Here is an 18,736-nt window from a genome sequence, read left to right on the forward strand (position 1 = left end):
GCTCTGGTCAATTCAGTCAGTTCTTGGATCTAAAATACTAATGAAATGTCGCCGTCTCTGATGAGCTGACGTGATACCCCAGCAGATTAAATACATGCCCGCTGTGTAACAGCCCCTCAGCTGTTTCTGCAGCATCACTCGAGGCGGTCTGAATCGTAATTGCAAACCTCTGGACAGGCCACAAATGTGTCTGGAGGCCTCATGAATATGTAGGACCCCGAGGAATAAAGTCATTCAGGCTGCTTGAACTGACTGAACTGGAACCAGACTGACTCCGGCCTCGCTACTGGCCTAACTTACATTCCATATAGAACGGTATGAAAATAGAAACATTAATTAGCCATTAATGAACATCTTACATAAAAGCTTTTCTCTGAACATACAAATACCGGGGGGGGGGGGGGGGGGGGGAGTGTGTGTCGGGGTAAGAGGAGGAGGAGGAGGATAAGAGGATAAGGGGTCGATATTGTTCTACGAAGCCAAACGACTGCAAAAAACACCATAGAACAGTAAACATAACCGTAACGTCTCAAACGCCGCCGCTAACATCCGCCCCTGTGTTTGTTGTCGTGGACAAGGAGCAAGAGTCATCCCGGATCATCCATTTCCCAACAGCGCTGTGTACAGTGTAGTGTATGGAGTATCACAATATATAGAACCTATTTTACAGCACCTGTGATCATTGCCAGCAGGGCACAGCACAGGGTACCTTTAGGTCCTGCGTGTGGCAGGACCTGAGAGAAACTGAAGCTTTCATCAAGACAATTTTATGCACTCAAGCTCTACTTTTGAAACTAGAGGGAATGGCTAATGCAAAATAAACACAACAGCATTCTGTATGAATAAGGATAAAAGGGTGTAAAATGTGAAAAGGTATATAAGTTTATGTAGCTGTTGTCAGGAAGAAAGCAGCTCTGCTCTACCCTAACGTGTTTATTCATTGACTGTACTATACGGATGAGATTAGCATGTTTGGTATTAGATTGGTTTGTCTTTACGCAGTTCTTAAACATTTTGCGTGTAACCCAGCTTTTATTATAAAACATCTAAATCTTCTTGGCATTTACTGTAAACTGCATCGTCTGGTCATGAAGCATAAACAAGATTTTACTAGACAGCCACTGCCCCGACACCAGCTCATGTTCAACAAGTACCAACTGATGGGTGAGCTAGTGGACCTGCTGTGAAAGTACAACCACTTCTAATAATAATGAAAAGAAAATGCTGCAGTTATTATAAAGTAGAACTAATTCTAGGGTGCTACAAAATGAATGATGGGTGTTCGTTTAAATATCTCCAGTGGTCTTCTGGGTTAGTTTCATCAAAGAATAGACAGCTCAGCATGTGGTGGATGAGGTAATAAAGTTAATGGAGTGAACTCTGAAGCCGGGTCTCTCGGTGCCGCACCCTTTCTAAAGAAGGCACTATGGGTGCTTCGCCATCTCGATGACCAAGATTTCAGCAACGCAACCCCGTCCCTAAACGTCTCCGAAGTCCCATCTGTCTGTCGTTTGGTTTCTGAGAGAGTCATCAACGGGACCTATCCATTCGAGTTAATGCTGGCGGCTTGTTGTCCTCGGAGTGCCACTGCTCAAAGCAGCATGGCCTTCACGCGGTGCACCGTGGCGCACGTGTGTCTTTTCACAATTCCCACAGAGTGGATCCACCTCATTTCCTCCGCCACGCTTAGTTTTGACCTTAAATCACGAGCAAAGTGGCGGGGGGCCGTGGCTGTCTCAGCAGGGCCCCCGGATCACAGACTAGAGGTAGAGGTAGCTGACCCAGTAGACTATGTTGAAGAGCAAGAAGGAGGTGGGGAAGAAAACCCGCGAGTAGGCGTCCAGCTCGCAGATGTTGACGTGGATGCGGCCTTTCCTCCAGCCGCCTTCTTTACACTCCTCGTAGCAGCAGAAGAAGCTCTTGCAGTCTTTCCCGTCCAGGCACTCGTACAGGCAGTTGTCGTCGTAGTCCTGCCAGAACAGGGAGTTGCCCACGGGCATCATGGAGCGAGGGGCGTGACCCATGTTGAAAGATGAGTAGGCCTGTACGGGATGACAGTGGGAGTTATTATTGACCGGTGACTACTTGACTAGTAACTAGCTCTACACTGCAATACAAGAACAAGACGAGCTAATGAATGTCTAGCTCTGGGGAATTGAATATATATTGAAGTACAATACTGTTCAAACATATAAAAACAATCGTTGTTATTATATACATATTATATATTGTAGTGCTTTTTATACTTGAATGCTGAAAACTCCTGAGGAAGTTTATTGTGTGACTTGCTCCCTGATGGTTTTCAAATGGTATTGGGACAACCTAATTGGGGAAAAAATCTTTGTAAATGTTTCCAGTCCTCCACTCAGCTGTTACCAGAAGAGTGGGAGGCGAGAGGGGGAGAGAAATAGTCTTGTGGAGTAACAGAATTGACTGAGTGGGAGGCACAAAGGGGCCACACGGGTGGAGGGAAATATGAGGCTTCCCCACAGACAGACGAGGCCAAAACACAGCACTAAGCCAGAAATGCAGAGGAGGGGACCGAATGTAACAGCACTTAATTGTTCAGGCCGAGCTGACAGTCTTTTTTTTGGCCCTGAGACATATTCAGCAAAAGTCCTCTTCACCGGGAGGAATAATGAAGAGGGAGGGAATCTGGAGAGAGGGAAATGACAGCAGCAGCGGCTGACTCGGTCTTTGTAGATGTGCGCTGCTGCCGTTGAAGCGTTCGCGGCAGGTGCAGCCTCGAGCACGCCCACACAGCACAGCAGCGATTGCTGGAGAAGAAATGTTTGTCACTGACAGATGACGACACCCTATGGATTCAATCGGAACGCGTTTCTGAAGGCACCATTAGTCGACATTCAAATGCTTATTTAATTTTCAGGTAGTGACTATCGTCAGATTTTCAAGGTGTTGTTTTTATCCCCTTGTCCTCACAGCTACCTCACAATCATTGGTACTGATCTCATGGGTGCCCGGGGGTTTTGACGGCCAAGGTTGCTATGACACCCATGAACCTACTGCCCTTAAACTAATGAGATCATTATTAATACAGTCGTGATACACACGGACAGACTATGGGATAATAGGCCCCGAGGCACAGACATAAAACGGGCCCGCCGCCCTAACCCACCCAGCCAGAAAGACTACTGGTCGTTTGGCTTTGTGCTCGGTTTCTGTCTCTTTGTAGTCATTTTGAGTCACTTGTGGTCGATGGAGTTGGAGGTTTGCGGGGGTCTGTAGAATGTGATGTGTAGAACAAGACATCTCTGTCACAATATGTAATGAAAGATGGTATTTTGACACACATTATGCCTTTAATAAATATTGCAACTTAACAGAAATTGCATTACGCCATTTAGCAAATTTTCATTAACTCTGCAGATGTACTTTGTTGTTTTGTAGTCCTCATTCATCAATCCATCCACGTTATTGAGAGTATTATATAAACGATGCATGATTTACAGGCTGTCTTGTGGAGCTGTGCCCATAGAAGAAAATTAGTGGTAGCGGAGGTGGATTTTAACAAAGCAATGCACAGCAAATATACAGTCCCAGCCCATTACTCCGACATTCACCAGAGGCTTACCATTCTCTGCATCTTGGCAGGAGGTCTGCGTATGCTGTAGGAGTAGTAGTTGAGCATGGCGTACTCGATCATGGCAGCGAAGACGAACAGGAAGCAGACGGTGACAAACAAGTCCATGGCCGTCACGTAGGACACTCTCGGTAGCGAGTTCCTGGCCACCGTGCTCAGGGTGGTCATGGTCAGTACCGTGGTGATGCCTAGGGAGGTAATGCATATGGATAGCTATATGGATAGCTGGCTGGCACTGGGGTGACCCAATGACTCCAGTCAGTGATTATATAACATGTGGGCAGAGGTCTATTCATCACCATCAATAATGCACATGGGGTATTCTGGGTAGATTCTCGCATCAATCCTGTTCCTCTATTAAACAGCTGAAGTGGGGATTGTCTGTGAGTGTGGTGAAGTAGAATAATGAAATAATCAGTTTTTCTCCCACAGCCTAAAGTGTGTTACAATTATATCTAGAAGATCTTCTCGACAGTGAAGCTGCATCACAATTAAGACTGTTTTTCCATATACTATATGTTTTGACAGACTATACTTTGACTTAATGCAACTTTTGCAGACACACTATACTAATTTCTTTTGCTTATATATTTTGCTCTTAACACACTACATTTTCCTGACTGTGTGAGAAATTTCACAAGTGTATTTAAGCAGAATATTGCCAATAAATTATTTTATTTTCTACCTAGGTGACTGCGTTGTTGGAAGAAAGGCGAGGACAACCAAGTGTCACCCACATCTTCTTTATACTGTAGTGGTCTGTTGTAATAAATATCATATCCTTGTGGAGTCATTTCTTCAAAAAGCCCTGCACCTGATATCATGGGTTCAAATCTTATGACGAAGTCGGGTGGTTGTTGGTTCAATGCAGTTTCATTTGAGGCCAATAGGGCCCCAGCACAGATAGAGGAGATAGAGGAGCGGTTTCGACAGACTATGAAAAAAATATGTATTTTATATTATATATTTTTTCGAAAACTATGACTTTGTTTCAGCCTTTTTATGACTCTTCACCATACTATGTAATGACGTCATGATACTGGACTAAGACTTTTATAACTTGATTTGACAAACTACACTAGAACTGTTTTTTGACATTTTGACACACCCTACTGTGGACTTTTTAAATATATTTTTTCAACCCATTGCACTATGAATTTTGACATACTATACTATGACTTTCTAAAGTTTAATTTGTTTTTTTTAAAAACTTTTTATGATCATTTTCAACATACTAATACTGTTTGTATTTTATACTTCTTTGACATACTATGGTCATAAATAATGTCGTAAAAAATTATATAGTATGGCATAAATACATTCCGAACGCCATGCCCAGGCACTGCCACCCATGGCTGTGTGGTTCAATGGGTGACATTGTCGCGTGTTGCGTGTATATGCAGATTTCTGAAAAGACAAATGCCTTCCAATCATCCACCAATCCATCCAATTATAAATAGTAGTCCAATTACTTTTCTTGGTACAGTTAGTTTTCACAACTGATGTATTATCATGTATCTTGTATTAAGTGTTTACACTCCTGAGGTAACTAACCTTTTCTAAAATAGGTGGACAATTGTTATAGTGGCTGGTATCAATAAATAACTGTCACACTCGTAATTGAAGATAATTTTTGCGGTTTGTGTTACTCATTGTGTCATCACTGCCATTGTTTAAGATACTACTTTCAAAGAAAGATGAACCCAGTGGGTGCATCGGTATCTACATCTATACCATTCCCGTAAGCTTGCCGTCTTTCCCTCTCGTCCTCTCCTCTTTCTCCCTCACCCCTTTTCTCCCCCTCTCTCCTGTGTCCCTTTCATCCTCATCTCCCACATGTCTTCCGTGGCAGAGTGTGCCACTGTTTTCACCTGTGGTTTCCATAGAGACGAGTTGCTCGCATCTATTTCAAGCTACCTCCTTTGGTTTAGTGCTTGTCTAGACTTCCTCTTATTCGCCAGCTCATTACATTTAAACACCAAACTAGGTAAATGAAAAAAGCTCTGCTTCTAATACCCCAAATCTTACTTTCTGTTCAAATTCAAATGTCCTGAATATAGCAAGTCCGTTAACACCACTATCTTTTTATCTTAATCACAAGCTGCTCAGTTTGCTGCTAAATCAGTACAGTTTCATTCATTCTGTGGGAATCGACACGGTGCCATAGCAACAGGGTGATTTCTCTCTGTGCAGGCGATCTGAACAACACTCCCAAGTCTCACATTGACAGACGGACAACAAGAGCCAGCACAAAGAAGTGAGAAGAGCTCCAGTGCATATGCCTGTGCAAAACAAATATGCTACAGAGTGCATAAGAGAAAGCACAGATTTGTTTTATTTTGTTTTTTTTAGAAAACATGCATTTACAAAATTAGATTTCAAAGACATTGGGCATAAAACAGCGATGGGGTGTTGCAACGGTATGTTTTGTGATGTGTCCAGAGGTAAATCACCTGGAACAGACCAAAGCTTGTGTTCGTGGAGCGTCTAAAAATAGGACTGAGTACCACCAGTGGCCGGGTCACAAGACTACATGGATTTTATTTTGACTACAGAGTTAAGACCAGTGTTTTCTTTATTTTATTCAACTGAAAAGCTGGGGGATTGAATGTTGAGTTTTTCGACATTACAGCTGCAATTTGTAACTTCCGCGCATGTTTTTACAACAACAATAAGCTAAGACTAAGCATTCGCTGCTTTGGCCAGTTTCAGTCCTCTGTGGCTGTCACTGGGGTTTGCATCAGTATGCTTGTTTTGAATAGCAAGAAGAAAGATAAGAGATCACTGCGGCCCCAAATAACAGTGAATATATATGTTCTGACAAAGTAGGCTTAATGTGAGGTTGGAATTATGCAGCGAGAACAGTTGAAGTGGAATAAAAGCGTGTTATTTGCAAAAGCGAAGGCGTTCCTGGTTTTAACTCTGAAGCACTCCGGCACATTTCCCACCACACCGACACAAAGTAAGATGCGGTGCACATCGGAGCCGACAGTCTCCTCTGCGAGAGCTTGTTTGTTTGTGGTAATTATGCTGATGCTTACAAATTTATGGGCTCGTGATTGAGGTTAAAATACTACACATGGCAACTTCAGTCTAATCTGATTAAAGGCGTTTCCCGCACAGCGCAGAGGCCTAGACTTAAAGCCATGCATGTAATCAGTGAGATGGCCCGACACGAGTCCCCTCTGACCAAGGACACACTTGGGACTTAACGGCGTCTCTCGTCTATAATATATTTACCCAGCGAGGCATTTCGGTCAGCTCTATATTTATACACCGTGATATATGAGAAAACGTTCATGTATTGATGATTTTTACTACAGTATATGAAGTATATTTTCCTTTAACCCTAAACAAACAGAGTTTGTGTCTGTGGTGAACAGAGCATCCCATTTAGATTCATCTCTTCACAGCACAGTTCAGGGACCGATGTCTCTGTGCTTCCTCCTGTCTTCAACTCGCTGCCTTCTTGGTAGAGTTTCCATGAGGAACATTGTCAGCTCAGGCATGTGTGTGAATGACAGCTCTCACTGGGAAACCTTGTTTATATAGTATATAATATTTGAGATGAATAAATATGAAAAACAGGGAGTTGTTTGGGCATTGAAGCAAATCCTTTGGTTTAAAATAGTTCCAGTGAAAATGGTGGATAACGGAGACTCTCCTCCCAAGAAACACTACAATCAATCAATTTAATGAACTCCAGTTCTCTTTCACCCTCTCGAGCGCTACATTCTCAACTTGTGCCTGGAGGTGGAATTATTTCCCACCCCCCATATCCACACGTCCTGCTGCTGAAGCAGGTGAGTGACAGCTCTTTGGAAATACCACCTGGAACATGTTAGCAGCTTGTCAAGGAACACTGCCTTGAGGGGTTGGGTGGGGGTTGCGGCATCACCTGCCTTTTCCTTCCACTTCAACCTCTCCGCTGTCCGACCGATCCTCCTCCCTCCGACTGACATTTCCCCGCCTGGCGCTACATACCAGAGCCTTTCACTTAACATTCTTGTTTTGTTCCCCTCTTATCTCCCCTCACTCCCTTTCAGCTCGGGGATCAGGTCTCAGGCCGACTTGAAAACGGGGGCGATGTGCTCGAGAAGAAAGGCTAAATGACTTTCTGTTGTTGAGCCGAATGGGGATGTTTATCAGGACTGGGACAGCTTGCTTCTCTGCGCTACCTGTTGTTTGAGGGAGATCACAAGCTTGTCACTGCCTTTGGTCATGTATCACACCGCCACCCACGTACTGTAAGCCTCGGCTGGGGTTCTTTTTTTTAGGTAAGCAGCCAAGACAGACAGGTTGACAGAGACGTGGAGAGACAGACGGGCACACACATTGTGAGCAGAGTTATAATATATCAAATAACAGCAGCAAGCTGTTAAGAGCTATAACTGCGATGCAATGTTTCCTTTGCAGCCAAATAAACATGAAGCACAACTTCCCCAACGTATCTTCATCTTCTAGTTACGAGACTATTGCCAGATAAAGACTTAATAATCAGTTGCAGTATTTCAGGACATATCTACATCTTTCTCTCTTCACACTCTTTTGATGTTCAACTGTCACCGTGTCAACCCAACAACAAAAAGTATCCTGAGCAGAACGCACAACACAATCTCTTCTTATGATCAGCTTTCATTAACGGCACGAGACCAAAGGCTGCATTTGGCCCAGCGCATGCTTAAGTAACAACGCTAGCTTATGAATGGATTTGAGATAACATGAGACGACTTTATTGTTCAACTATCAGTGAAGTTCTCTCTTTGCGCTTGATAAGGACAGAACTCCAATATAACTTCTTCATTACCACTGGGGGGGGGGGGGGGGGGGGGACTGAGTGGAATTAAAGTACTTCAGAGTTGTGTGTGCCGTCTCGGTTCAAGTGACATCGTGGGGGGTGAAGGTGGTTGGAGGTTGGAGAGGTCGTATCGGGTTCAGCTCTTGGGGTCAAGTGCGTGATATAAGAGTCAACAAGTATCACCAAAGTGCCAGAGAGCCGAGGGGACGTTTTAACTACTAATTTCTACTCCAATTTACGCCGTCACATTGCAACCAGGTCCTCCCCAGAAGAGTAAATGAGCAACCCCTCCCCAAATATTGGTATTCATACGTTGACTCGACCTGCCAAATACACTAAAATAACAAATGTAATATGTGCAACTGCAATATAATGATTAGGTAGTAGAATGAATGGACATGACTCAGCTGCTATATTTTAGGCTTTCATTAGCTGCCCATCTTAGCCGTTACACGTTATACAAGTTCCACATAAGTAAAGTAGATTCAAGTGAGGTAAACCAGCTATGGAATAATCAGCCAGTAAATTAAATTAGCACGTAATTAAATGGCGTAGCGGGGCCTGAGTCACGCAAGACTGTTGTGTTGGTTATCAGAAAATACAATTTGCAATCTGGCTGCTGAAGTCCAGAGGCTAACTTTTCATCTAGTGTCATTATCAGTTCAAACTGTAATTTAGTCCTAAACTAAAAACATTCCCTTCACCCTCAGCCCTACTTTGTGTTTAGCGCTAATAGCAAAGTTAGCACAGTGACGATGAACCAAGGTAAGAGAAAGCATCGAGAGATAAATACATATATCGTTAAAGATCTTCTTTGGGTTAAAAGGTGGAAGAGGAGCTCTCTAGACTCCAAAGAATCAGAGCTAGTGGACCTTAGTGGACCAGAGCAATGAAGACCTTTGACAGGCTGGTCCTGTGCCACCCGAGGACCCTGCTGACTGCTTTCCTGGACCGGCTGCAATTGTCATCCCGACCAAACAAAGAAGAGGACGCCATCATCTTCCTGACAGAGAGGGCCCTCTCACACCCGGAGAAGCAGGGGAGCACTGTGAGAATCAAGTTCTCTGACTCCATCCAGCCCTCTCCTTAAGGTTAAGCTTCTGGCCACTACAGCTACAGTCTCTACATTCTGGTCCACTGGTCAGGGTGGATGCCTCTGAGGTTGTGATTAGCAACAATTTACTCTCCATTATTTGCACCTCCGCTGTAACTCTGGTTCCTGCCACCTTTGTTGATCGTTGTTCGCCACGTGGGGCAATAATCACCCGAGGCTCCTTCACAAGACTGGAGAGCGGGTGGTGGACTATGTGAGGAACAGGGCCCCCTGTCCTGGTTATCTTCCAGGGAGAGGAAGTGGAGAGGGGGGGGGGGGGGGACTCACATTGGGTTCCAAATCAAAACAAAGTCGACAAATCTCATAACACTGAGGTCCTCTTCAGGAAAGGACAGACTGTTCTTTTTCAGGAGACTCAGAATAGATTATAACAATATAAGCCCATACTGAATGTTATATTGTTGTACTGTGCTATGTTATTACCTTTCACCTTAACCCATACTACATCATAATTCACATAGTATAGTATGTCATTTTACTGATTGTTGCATCATATTTTATATTGTATTACATTTCTATGTTAAAGGCAAGCACTAAATACCATTATTTGATCATTTTATCTACTCGTCTGGAGTACACTGCTGCTATTAAATCACACTAATATCACTTTACTTTGAGATTTTTTGTCTCCGCATTTTTCCTCAATTTAAACTAATTTGGTGTCTTTCTCTTTTTAATCCTGCGTTCTCCACTAAATTGTAAAATCGTTAAATATTGAAAGGATGGATACCTCGCCTGCAGTAGTTTTTCAATTCGCCAATTGGATAAACAGTCTATATATTGACTCTATACTGTCATGGACATGACCCCTCCAGACACTTACCTTTAGTTCCACCTTAAATAAGGACCAGCCAGCACATCAGCATCCACAGGAAAGCATATGAACTGATGGTAGGCATGCAGCGGGGGAGGAAAATCATTCAAAATAATTGTCAACTCATGCAAAGACAATAAGATTAACATCACAATAAAGGATGAAACGGTAATACAAACACTGATGAGACACACATTTCAAATTAGGCTTAATGAACAGCTCAAGGTGAAACATGCACATTCATTTATGAGTGGCTCATATACTGTATAACACACACACACACACACACACAGACTTATGGTTTTTGTTCTCTCACTCCACAACAATGTTGAGTGATGTGCAAGTATTCCAGTAATATGATTGCTTTTGCCGGTAATAACCACTGCAACAAAGGCTGAGTTATAATATTGCAGTTACCAATCAAAAAGAGATTGTTGCTTTTGCTATCAAAGCGGTCTACATCTCCGATTGAATGAATTATCAAAAATGCTTTAAATCCGGCCACCAATCTCGGATTCATTTTCCTCATATTAGACTCAGATATGGAGTGAATGAGCAGAGACATTCATACTTCAATTAAAGCAAATGGAGCACAAAGTATATAGTTATATGAGCCCTTTCCACATGAAGTGCAGCTCCCCTCGCAGCCACACGGGTGGTGCAGGTGTGTGTACCTAAGGCCGTCCTTGCAGGCGTGGCGTCGCTCTTGATCCAGAAGGAGACCCAGGAGAGGACCACAGTCAGGATACAGGGGATGTAGGTCTGGATGGTGAAGTAGCCCATTCTTCTGCTGAGGTCAAAGTACACGCTCAATACCACATACTCACCTGCCAGGAGAGAAGAGATGGGGGAGATTGATTAAATGGCAAAAGGAAAAAAAAACATGTATATCCACAATCCCGGGATGGCAGTGTTGGTCGGCCCACCCCTAAATAATCTCAAATATCTCAACAAGTATTAGATGGATTGCCATGAAAATGTGTTCCTCTCGTGATGATTCATTTAGCCAGCGGATCATCCCACCCAGGAGCTTCACGCGCTCATTTGTGCCCAGTGCTACATGTACTATATACTTTATCTTGTTTGTACTATTATCAATGAATATTATTATTAATCAGCAAACGTTAGCAAACGTTACCACAGAGCTCCGAGTTTTTAATCCACCCCTGACCAACACCCATCATCCCTGAGGATCACTGAAGCGGCACGCTGAGTAACTAAAAGGTCCCACATGGAGCTGGAGGCGACGTCATGCTGTGCTCTTAACTTCTCAAAACAGAGGCCAGAACCACATTTCACTGCACGATTGTTACCATCCTGCACTTTATTAGAGAAGCTGTGATAGTCTGCAGATTCTGGGAGAAGAAGAAGAAGCCAGGGGCCGGGGAATGACCCCCCCCGAGGAACACACAAAAAGATTTTTTTTTTTTTTTTTTTTAAAAGAGCCATTTAGTATTTAGTGTCAGTGGAGTTTAGGTTAAACCATTTCAGACACTTTTCTAATGAGATCGTTAGAAGTGTCCAAAGGTCTTCAGTACCTTTAATCAAGACCGTTTCTGTGCAGTGAAGAGCCGATAAACGTCACTGAAATGTGTCAAAGTCCTTCTTTTCTGGTCATACAAGACATCAGAAAAGTGTTACATTTTTTTCTGATGGTTTGGAATTAGATCTATAATTGCTTAAAGTAAAATAATGTGGATCAAATGGGAAGGCAGAGAGACGGGGAGAAGAAAATCTGGTGAATAAGATTCACACGGAGCAGAGGGCAGAAAGAGCTTAATGGAGCCCAGGAAACCCATGAAGAACCTTCTCTCCAACTCAAACAACTTTGCAATGTCACCACCAATGTGAGGGGATGGTGACAGACTTCACTCTGCTGCCTCTTCACAGGTCTGACTGACAGGAGTGCATTAATTGACAGCAGCGGGGGGACACATTGAGCTGCAACACTCAACGAACAAAAGCCATTGTTCCATGACCTTGACAAAGTTCGACGCATCAGACGAGCATTACTTTAAATATTACTGAAGATCGTTGATTTACAATCTGCCACCACTCAGGCGCTCGCGTGAAAAGGATGTCGGAGTGAATAAAACATCTGTAGAAGAAGACCTTTCGACCTCGGCTCGCAGCTGAATCTCACCTCATGCTCCACATAGAATTGAAATAATCATTTTGATCGCCAGGGTGCAAAGAAAAGAGCGCTGTGTCATGGTGACACCGCTGCAGAGGAGTGTTTGCCGATGGCAAATGTCAGCATGGAACAGTTATCTGCTCACTGCCTCGATGGTGGTGTACAGTGACATTTGTAGGCATTTTTATGGTTAAATATTATGTTTAGGTATTTTATAACTAGAGTCAGACACATTTTTGACTTTTAAAAGTCACTAACGTCTAATGCGACTACTCAGAATACATATAAACTAACAATAGGTCTAATGTAGCAAGTCAAAGTGGGGTAATTTCAACGGCTTTCAGCCAGGTTGTCGTTTATTAGTTGATTTATCTCAATCTTAAAATGAACCTGTAACTAATATTGGCTTCCAAACTGTTGTAGAGTAGAAGTTTAAGGTAGCGTGTTCCGAGTACACGGGTACATTGTCTGTTTCACAACCGAGAACAATACAATGAAGCTCATTTGGGTATTAAAAAGACAAAATCAGTGTCCCATTCATCGTCTGGATGACATCGTGAGTTTGAGGCTTAGAATAGCTCACGTTCACAAATATTCGTTGAACGTTCTTAGGCCACGGAAGTGACATATTGGTGGTGTTCCCCTTCAATGGAGGCCTGACTGTACAGCATGGTAAGTGTGGATAATGTAGGAAATATGCGGAATATTAAAAGGGAAATAACAGACACTTGTGTGCATGCGACTACGACACGTTTTGCACAAACAATTTAACAACAAATTATTTCTGTATTTGGTTTTCATGTTTGTAACTTGTTTAACAACACTGATGTAGATAGCTCTTAAGAAAAGACTCATTTTGAAGAATTACTGTTAAAGCATCAGGTAATAAATATGTGTGGAAGTGGAACATAAAGATAATATCTAAGGTGCGTTTAATCACCTTTTATTCATATTAAATCGTTTCTGTGAATCCCATGGCTTCAAATACAGAAATTCTGTGAAGAAAGACCAAAGAGAGCATTTCATAGCCCATTAAGGAAGGATGCATGTAATCCGATCTCGTACTAAAGAGAATTAATTAACTGTACGTCACAAAGAGTACCGCAAATTACCAGGTTAATGTTGCAACAAAGGAAATCTTAATCACAACACAGTATGCGCAACATAAAATAAGAACATAAAACCGTCTAGTTTTATGTTAGGTACCCATTTATGTCCAAGATAAAGAGTATGTTCTTTTAAAGCAATCCAAAGTGGGTTAAGATTGAACATACATGCTGGTTGGATTGAAAGACAATTTAAAGATACCAACAGGGGTAAATTAAACAACAATTTACTGTAGCTCGCCTTCCGCTCTACTTCTTCCTCTCAGGACTCTATAACTGTGTGCAGTGTGGCGACTGCTGTGCTCCGACTGTGCATCGTAGCAAACAACCCCTCTGTTTACATTCTGTTAGGACAGTAACAACCCCTCTGTTTACATTCTGTTAAGACAGTAACAACCCCTCTGTTTACATTCTGTTAAGACAGTAACAACCCCTCTGTTTACATTATGTTAGGACAGTAACAACCCCTCTGTTTACATTATGTTAGGACAGTAACAACCCCTCTGTTTACATTCTGTTAGGACAGTAACAACCCCTCTGTTTACATTCCGTTAGGACAGTAACAACCCCTCTGTTTACATTCCGTTAGGACAGTAACAACCCCTCTGTTTACATTCTGTTAGGACAGTAACAACCCCTCTGTTTACATTCCGTTAGGACAGTAACAACCCCTCTGTTTACATTCCGTTAGGACAGTAACAACCCCTCTGTTTACATTATGTTAGGACAGTAACAACCCCTCTGTTTACATTCCGTTAGGACAGTAACAACCCCTCTGTTTACATTCTGTTAGGACAGTAACAACCCCTCTGTTTACATTCTGTTAGGACAGTAACAACCCCTCTGTTTACATTCCGTTAGGACAGTAACAACCCCTCTGTTTACATTCCGTTAGGACAGTAACAACCCCTCTGTTTACATTCCGTTAGGACAGTAACAACCCCTCTGTTTACATTCCGTTAGGACAGTAACAACCCCTCTGTTTACATTATGTTAGGACAGTAACAACCCCTCTGTTTACATTCTGTTAGGACAGTAACAACCCCTCTGTTTACATTCCGTTAGGACAGTAACAACCCCTCTGTTTACATTCTGTTAGGACAGTAACAACCCCTCTGTTTACATTATGTTAGGACAGTAACAACCCCTCTGTTTACATTCCGTTAGGACAGTAACAACCCCTCTGTTTACATTCCGTTAGGACAGTAACAACCCCTCTGTTTACATTCCGTTAGGACAGTAACAACCCCTCTGTTTACATTCCGTTAGGACAGTAACAACCCCTCTGTTTACATTCCGTTAGGACAGTAACAACCCCTCTGTTTACATTCTGTTAGGACAGTAACAACCCCTCTGTTTACATTCTGTTAGGACAGTAACAACCCCTCTGTTTACATTCCGTTAGGACAGTAACAACCCCTCTGTTTACATTCCGTTAGGACAGTAACAACCCCTCTGTTTACATTCCGTTAGGACAGTAACAACCCCTCTGTTTACATTCCGTTAGGACAGTAACAACCCCTCTGTTTACATTCCGTTAGGACAGTAACAACCCCTCTGTTTACATTATGTTAGGACAGTAACAACCCCTCTGTTTACATTCTGTTAGGACAGTAACAACCCCTCTGTTTACATTCCGTTAGGACAGTAACAACCCCTCTGTTTACATTCTGTTAGGACAGTAACAACCCCTCTGTTTACGTTATGTTAGGACAGTAACAACCCCTCTGTTTACATTCTGTTAGGACAGTAACAACCCCTCTGTTTACATTCCGTTAGGACAGTAACAACCCCTCTGTTTACATTCTGTTAGGACAGTAACAACCCCTCTGTTTACATTCCGTTAGGACAGTAACAACCCCTCTGTTTACATTCTGTTAGGACAGTAACAACCCCTCTGTTTACATTCTGTTAGGACAGTAACAACCCCTCTGTTTACATTCCGTTAGGACAGTAACAACCCCTCTGTTTACATTCTGTTAGGACAGTAACAACCCCTCTGTTTACATTCTGTTAGGACAGTAACAACCCCTCTGTTTACATTCGGTTAGGACAGTAACAACCCCTCTGTTTACATTCCGTTAGGACAGTAACAACCCCTCTGTTTACATTCTGTTAGGACAGTAACAACCCCTCTGTTTACATTCGGTTAGGACAGTAACAACCCCTCTGTTTACATTCCGTTAGGACAGTAACAACCCCTCTGTTTACATTCTGTTAGGACAGTAACAACCCCTCTGTTTACATTCCGTTAGGACAGTAACAACCCCTCTGTCTGCAGAATACTTATTCGCCCCAGTCGACAGTTTTCCTAGCTTTGTCCCCAGACTCTGTCATGCCATACGGTCAGCTCGGCTTTCTGTTTGGAAGCTGCGAGGAATTGTTTTTGGGGGAAACTCTTTCATTAACTGTTACTGTGGCTGCTTACGTCCTCACGACACTGACATACATGCTGTTTTCTTGACAAAGTGCATTTCTTTTCCTGCACTACGTTTGGATATCTTTCCACACTTTTCTGTGCATGTTTGTGTAAATTAAAGCATCACTGTGGGATGGTTATTTAAGATTTAGTTATGAACCTGATTACTACTAATACTAACTTCTGATGGCTAGGAAAACCTTGTAAAAGGGTCCTAAATGTGCACTTAGTGGCTACATACACGACATCATTTTCAAACCAGAACAAGTATGGCAAATAAAAATGTAACGAGCTTTTGGGGAATTTGCGAGGGGATAGTAGAAAGCAGATAGCATTGGGGCCTTTTGAAAAGGACGCGACTGAATTGATAACGACGGAGGATTTGTGGCGGAGGTCCCCGGTGGCTCTGTGGCCGGGGACCTGTCCACTCTGTTCTCATTAAAACAGCCCCATCTCTCATGTGTTTATGAGGGGCGAAGGATACAGCTGGAGAGTTAGGAGACAGAGAGAGGAGGAAATAAGAGACGGAGAGGAAGAGAAACGCAGCAGTTTGTCATGATGTAAATTAATGATGGGTATTTTTAGCCGGGGATCTAATCATCATGCGTGTGGAGATGGAGCCGGCAAGTGAAACAGGAAAGAGAAACTAGGTATTAAATGAGAAAACTGCTAATTTCTTGAACAGCGTGAGGTGGATGTGTAGGTTCGCCGTTGCTTTTGAGCATCTCAGCAGAAAATGAGCTTGGCTGTGTTGTGACGATGCAGCGGGAGTCCAGGAAAACACGTCATTTATAAGTCTCGGGATGCTCATCAGTCACCTTTTTTTTCTGGTGTGATCAGACGCACAAAGATACAAGTTCTCATTCGAATAAACAGGATCCCATTGGGAGTAACAGTTAAACCGATTTGTCGCTTAAAAAAATATATATATATTTGATTTGAACATGTCATGTGTGAGTGCAAAATGAAGCTGTACAACTCATTTCCACTGAGCTCCTTAATAATTGGATGCCACTCCTTGTTATCTCCTGTTCCTCGAATATTCATGAACGGAGGTTCGGCTCTTAGAAAGCTGAATTAGGTCACATTATGCAGACCCGAGCACCGAAGACAAAAGACCGCATGGCACAAACTAGAAGGATTATGCAACTCATAAACAAGGTTAAGAGGGGTTAACAATCGCTACGTCATGCTCTTTCTCCATCTCCCTCATTCATAAGGCTCCGCTTATTAAGCTGTTAGAATCTGCCACGTGAAAGCATTAAAAATGGATTATGAACTTGTCTATCCCCGTGCCAGTCGTGGGCTTAATTACGGACACCTGTTGGAACAACAATATTTCTCTGTGCCTCCCAAACACACTTAAATTAAGTCATCAAAGAGCACAAGGCCTAATAACCGCACTGAAAGCACGGGGAAAGAGAGGGAAAAGGGGTGAATAATTGAACTTCCTTTTTAATCTTGGTGATTAATGTCAGTGGAGAAACCTTTTTGCCCTCGCACCCAGAGGGAATACTTATGAGCTTGTAGTTTTATGATTACATTTATGGGCACGGTGCTAATGTTAACCTGTGCAAAGCTTGGGGCACCGGGGTAGTCGAGCAGCGCTGGAGTTGTATTTTGAAGCCTGCTGAACAGCAAGTCAGTTCCAGACAGCTCGTCTGCAGCTGAAACTTGCCTTTGACCTCCGCTAAAGGGAGGGGGGGGGAGGTGAAAAGAGCTTCCCTGAAGGGACTAATACAGTTTTACATCATTATCAGTCACAATTCAAGCGCCACAGCTGTTGATCTTCCCTACCTGCGGTTGTTGTGAGCACATCCGTGGTGTTTCTGAGCCCCATGAAATCAAACTGGTAAAGCCGCCAGTATTTCTGGTCCGAAGTCTCCACCGAGGTCCGGCTCCACTTGTACACGATCTCGTCTCTCGGGTAGCCGTCTGGGAACGACACAGAGAGCGAGTCATAGGAGAGATCAATGCAGCGTTTATTCTATGCATGATTTATACCCGATTTAAACAAATTCATTCAGGAAGTTCTCATTGGCAACTGGACTGCAGACCAACTGAGCAATTACTGTGAACTTGTTTGCTGAAGTGCACCCAGGGTGAACAAATACCCCGTCTCCCAATGTATTACTCAGTGTAAAATCTTAATTTCAGTGGAATAATTTCACCTATTTCAAGTCAATTGGTCTCAAGGGTGCTCTTGAATGAAATTATATTTTAATGGTAAAAAATACCGAGCAGCCTTTAATTGCAAGACACGCTCATCTTGGGTGTGAAAAGGGAAAATACAATGAAATTGCTTAACTTTAATTCATAGAAATGTTTGTTTCTAGTGTTAGATTATAGGCTACGTATCGCTCAAGTACAATGACCCTGCTGGAAATGCATTAACGCCACTGATCCTGGACATGCTGAACACTACAACGGCAGGATTTCACATGCCGATCCCTCAGCAGTTAAACACGAGCACATAAACAGCGCGCAAGGAATTCTATGCTAAGCTAACAACAGTGTAAAAACAAAAAGAAGCATTATTATTATGTCAAATAGTCTCATTTAGAGGACAGCCATCGAGAACCAAGAAGAGCAATCACAAACATGACTTCTGTTTTTTTTCCCCCAAACATCAACACTAGATGGCAAACATTATTGCAATCATATTTCTCTTGGTGTGTTTGTACAATTATCTTCACTGCAAACAGTATTATCATTAGTGTATCTTCAAAGCTACACCGTGTTACTCATAT

The 18,736-nt window shown here is 42.8% G+C and overlaps 1 protein-coding gene across 2 annotated transcripts in view; it reads right to left on the minus strand.

Annotated features, from left to right (window-relative positions):
• Positions 1–1,760: 1,760 nt before the first annotated feature.
• LOC142952718 (gamma-aminobutyric acid receptor subunit gamma-3-like) overlaps positions 1,761–18,736 on the minus strand; it is a 59,893-nt gene continuing 42,917 nt past the window's right edge. Inside the window, exons 6-10 of one of the 2 annotated variants that reach the window (XM_076094603.1) lie at positions 17,784–17,921; positions 11,002–11,154; positions 3,593–3,789; positions 2,638–2,685; positions 1,761–2,015 (exon numbers count right to left, since the gene is read on the minus strand). In XM_076094603.1, coding sequence (XP_075950718.1) covers positions 1,761–2,015; positions 2,638–2,685; positions 3,593–3,789; positions 11,002–11,154; positions 17,784–17,921 — 791 coding nt within the window. Of the gene's footprint in view, positions 2,043–2,637; positions 2,686–3,592; positions 3,790–11,001; positions 11,155–17,783; positions 17,922–18,736 lie in introns of both variants that reach the window. The other variant, XM_076094602.1, reaches the window with a different exon arrangement.

This window comes from Anarhichas minor, unplaced genomic scaffold, assembly GCF_050575085.1.
Source record: "Anarhichas minor isolate MPS153535 unplaced genomic scaffold, ASM5057508v1 ptg000018l, whole genome shotgun sequence".
In the NCBI taxonomy this organism is placed as follows: Eukaryota; Metazoa; Chordata; class Actinopteri; order Perciformes; family Anarhichadidae; genus Anarhichas; species Anarhichas minor.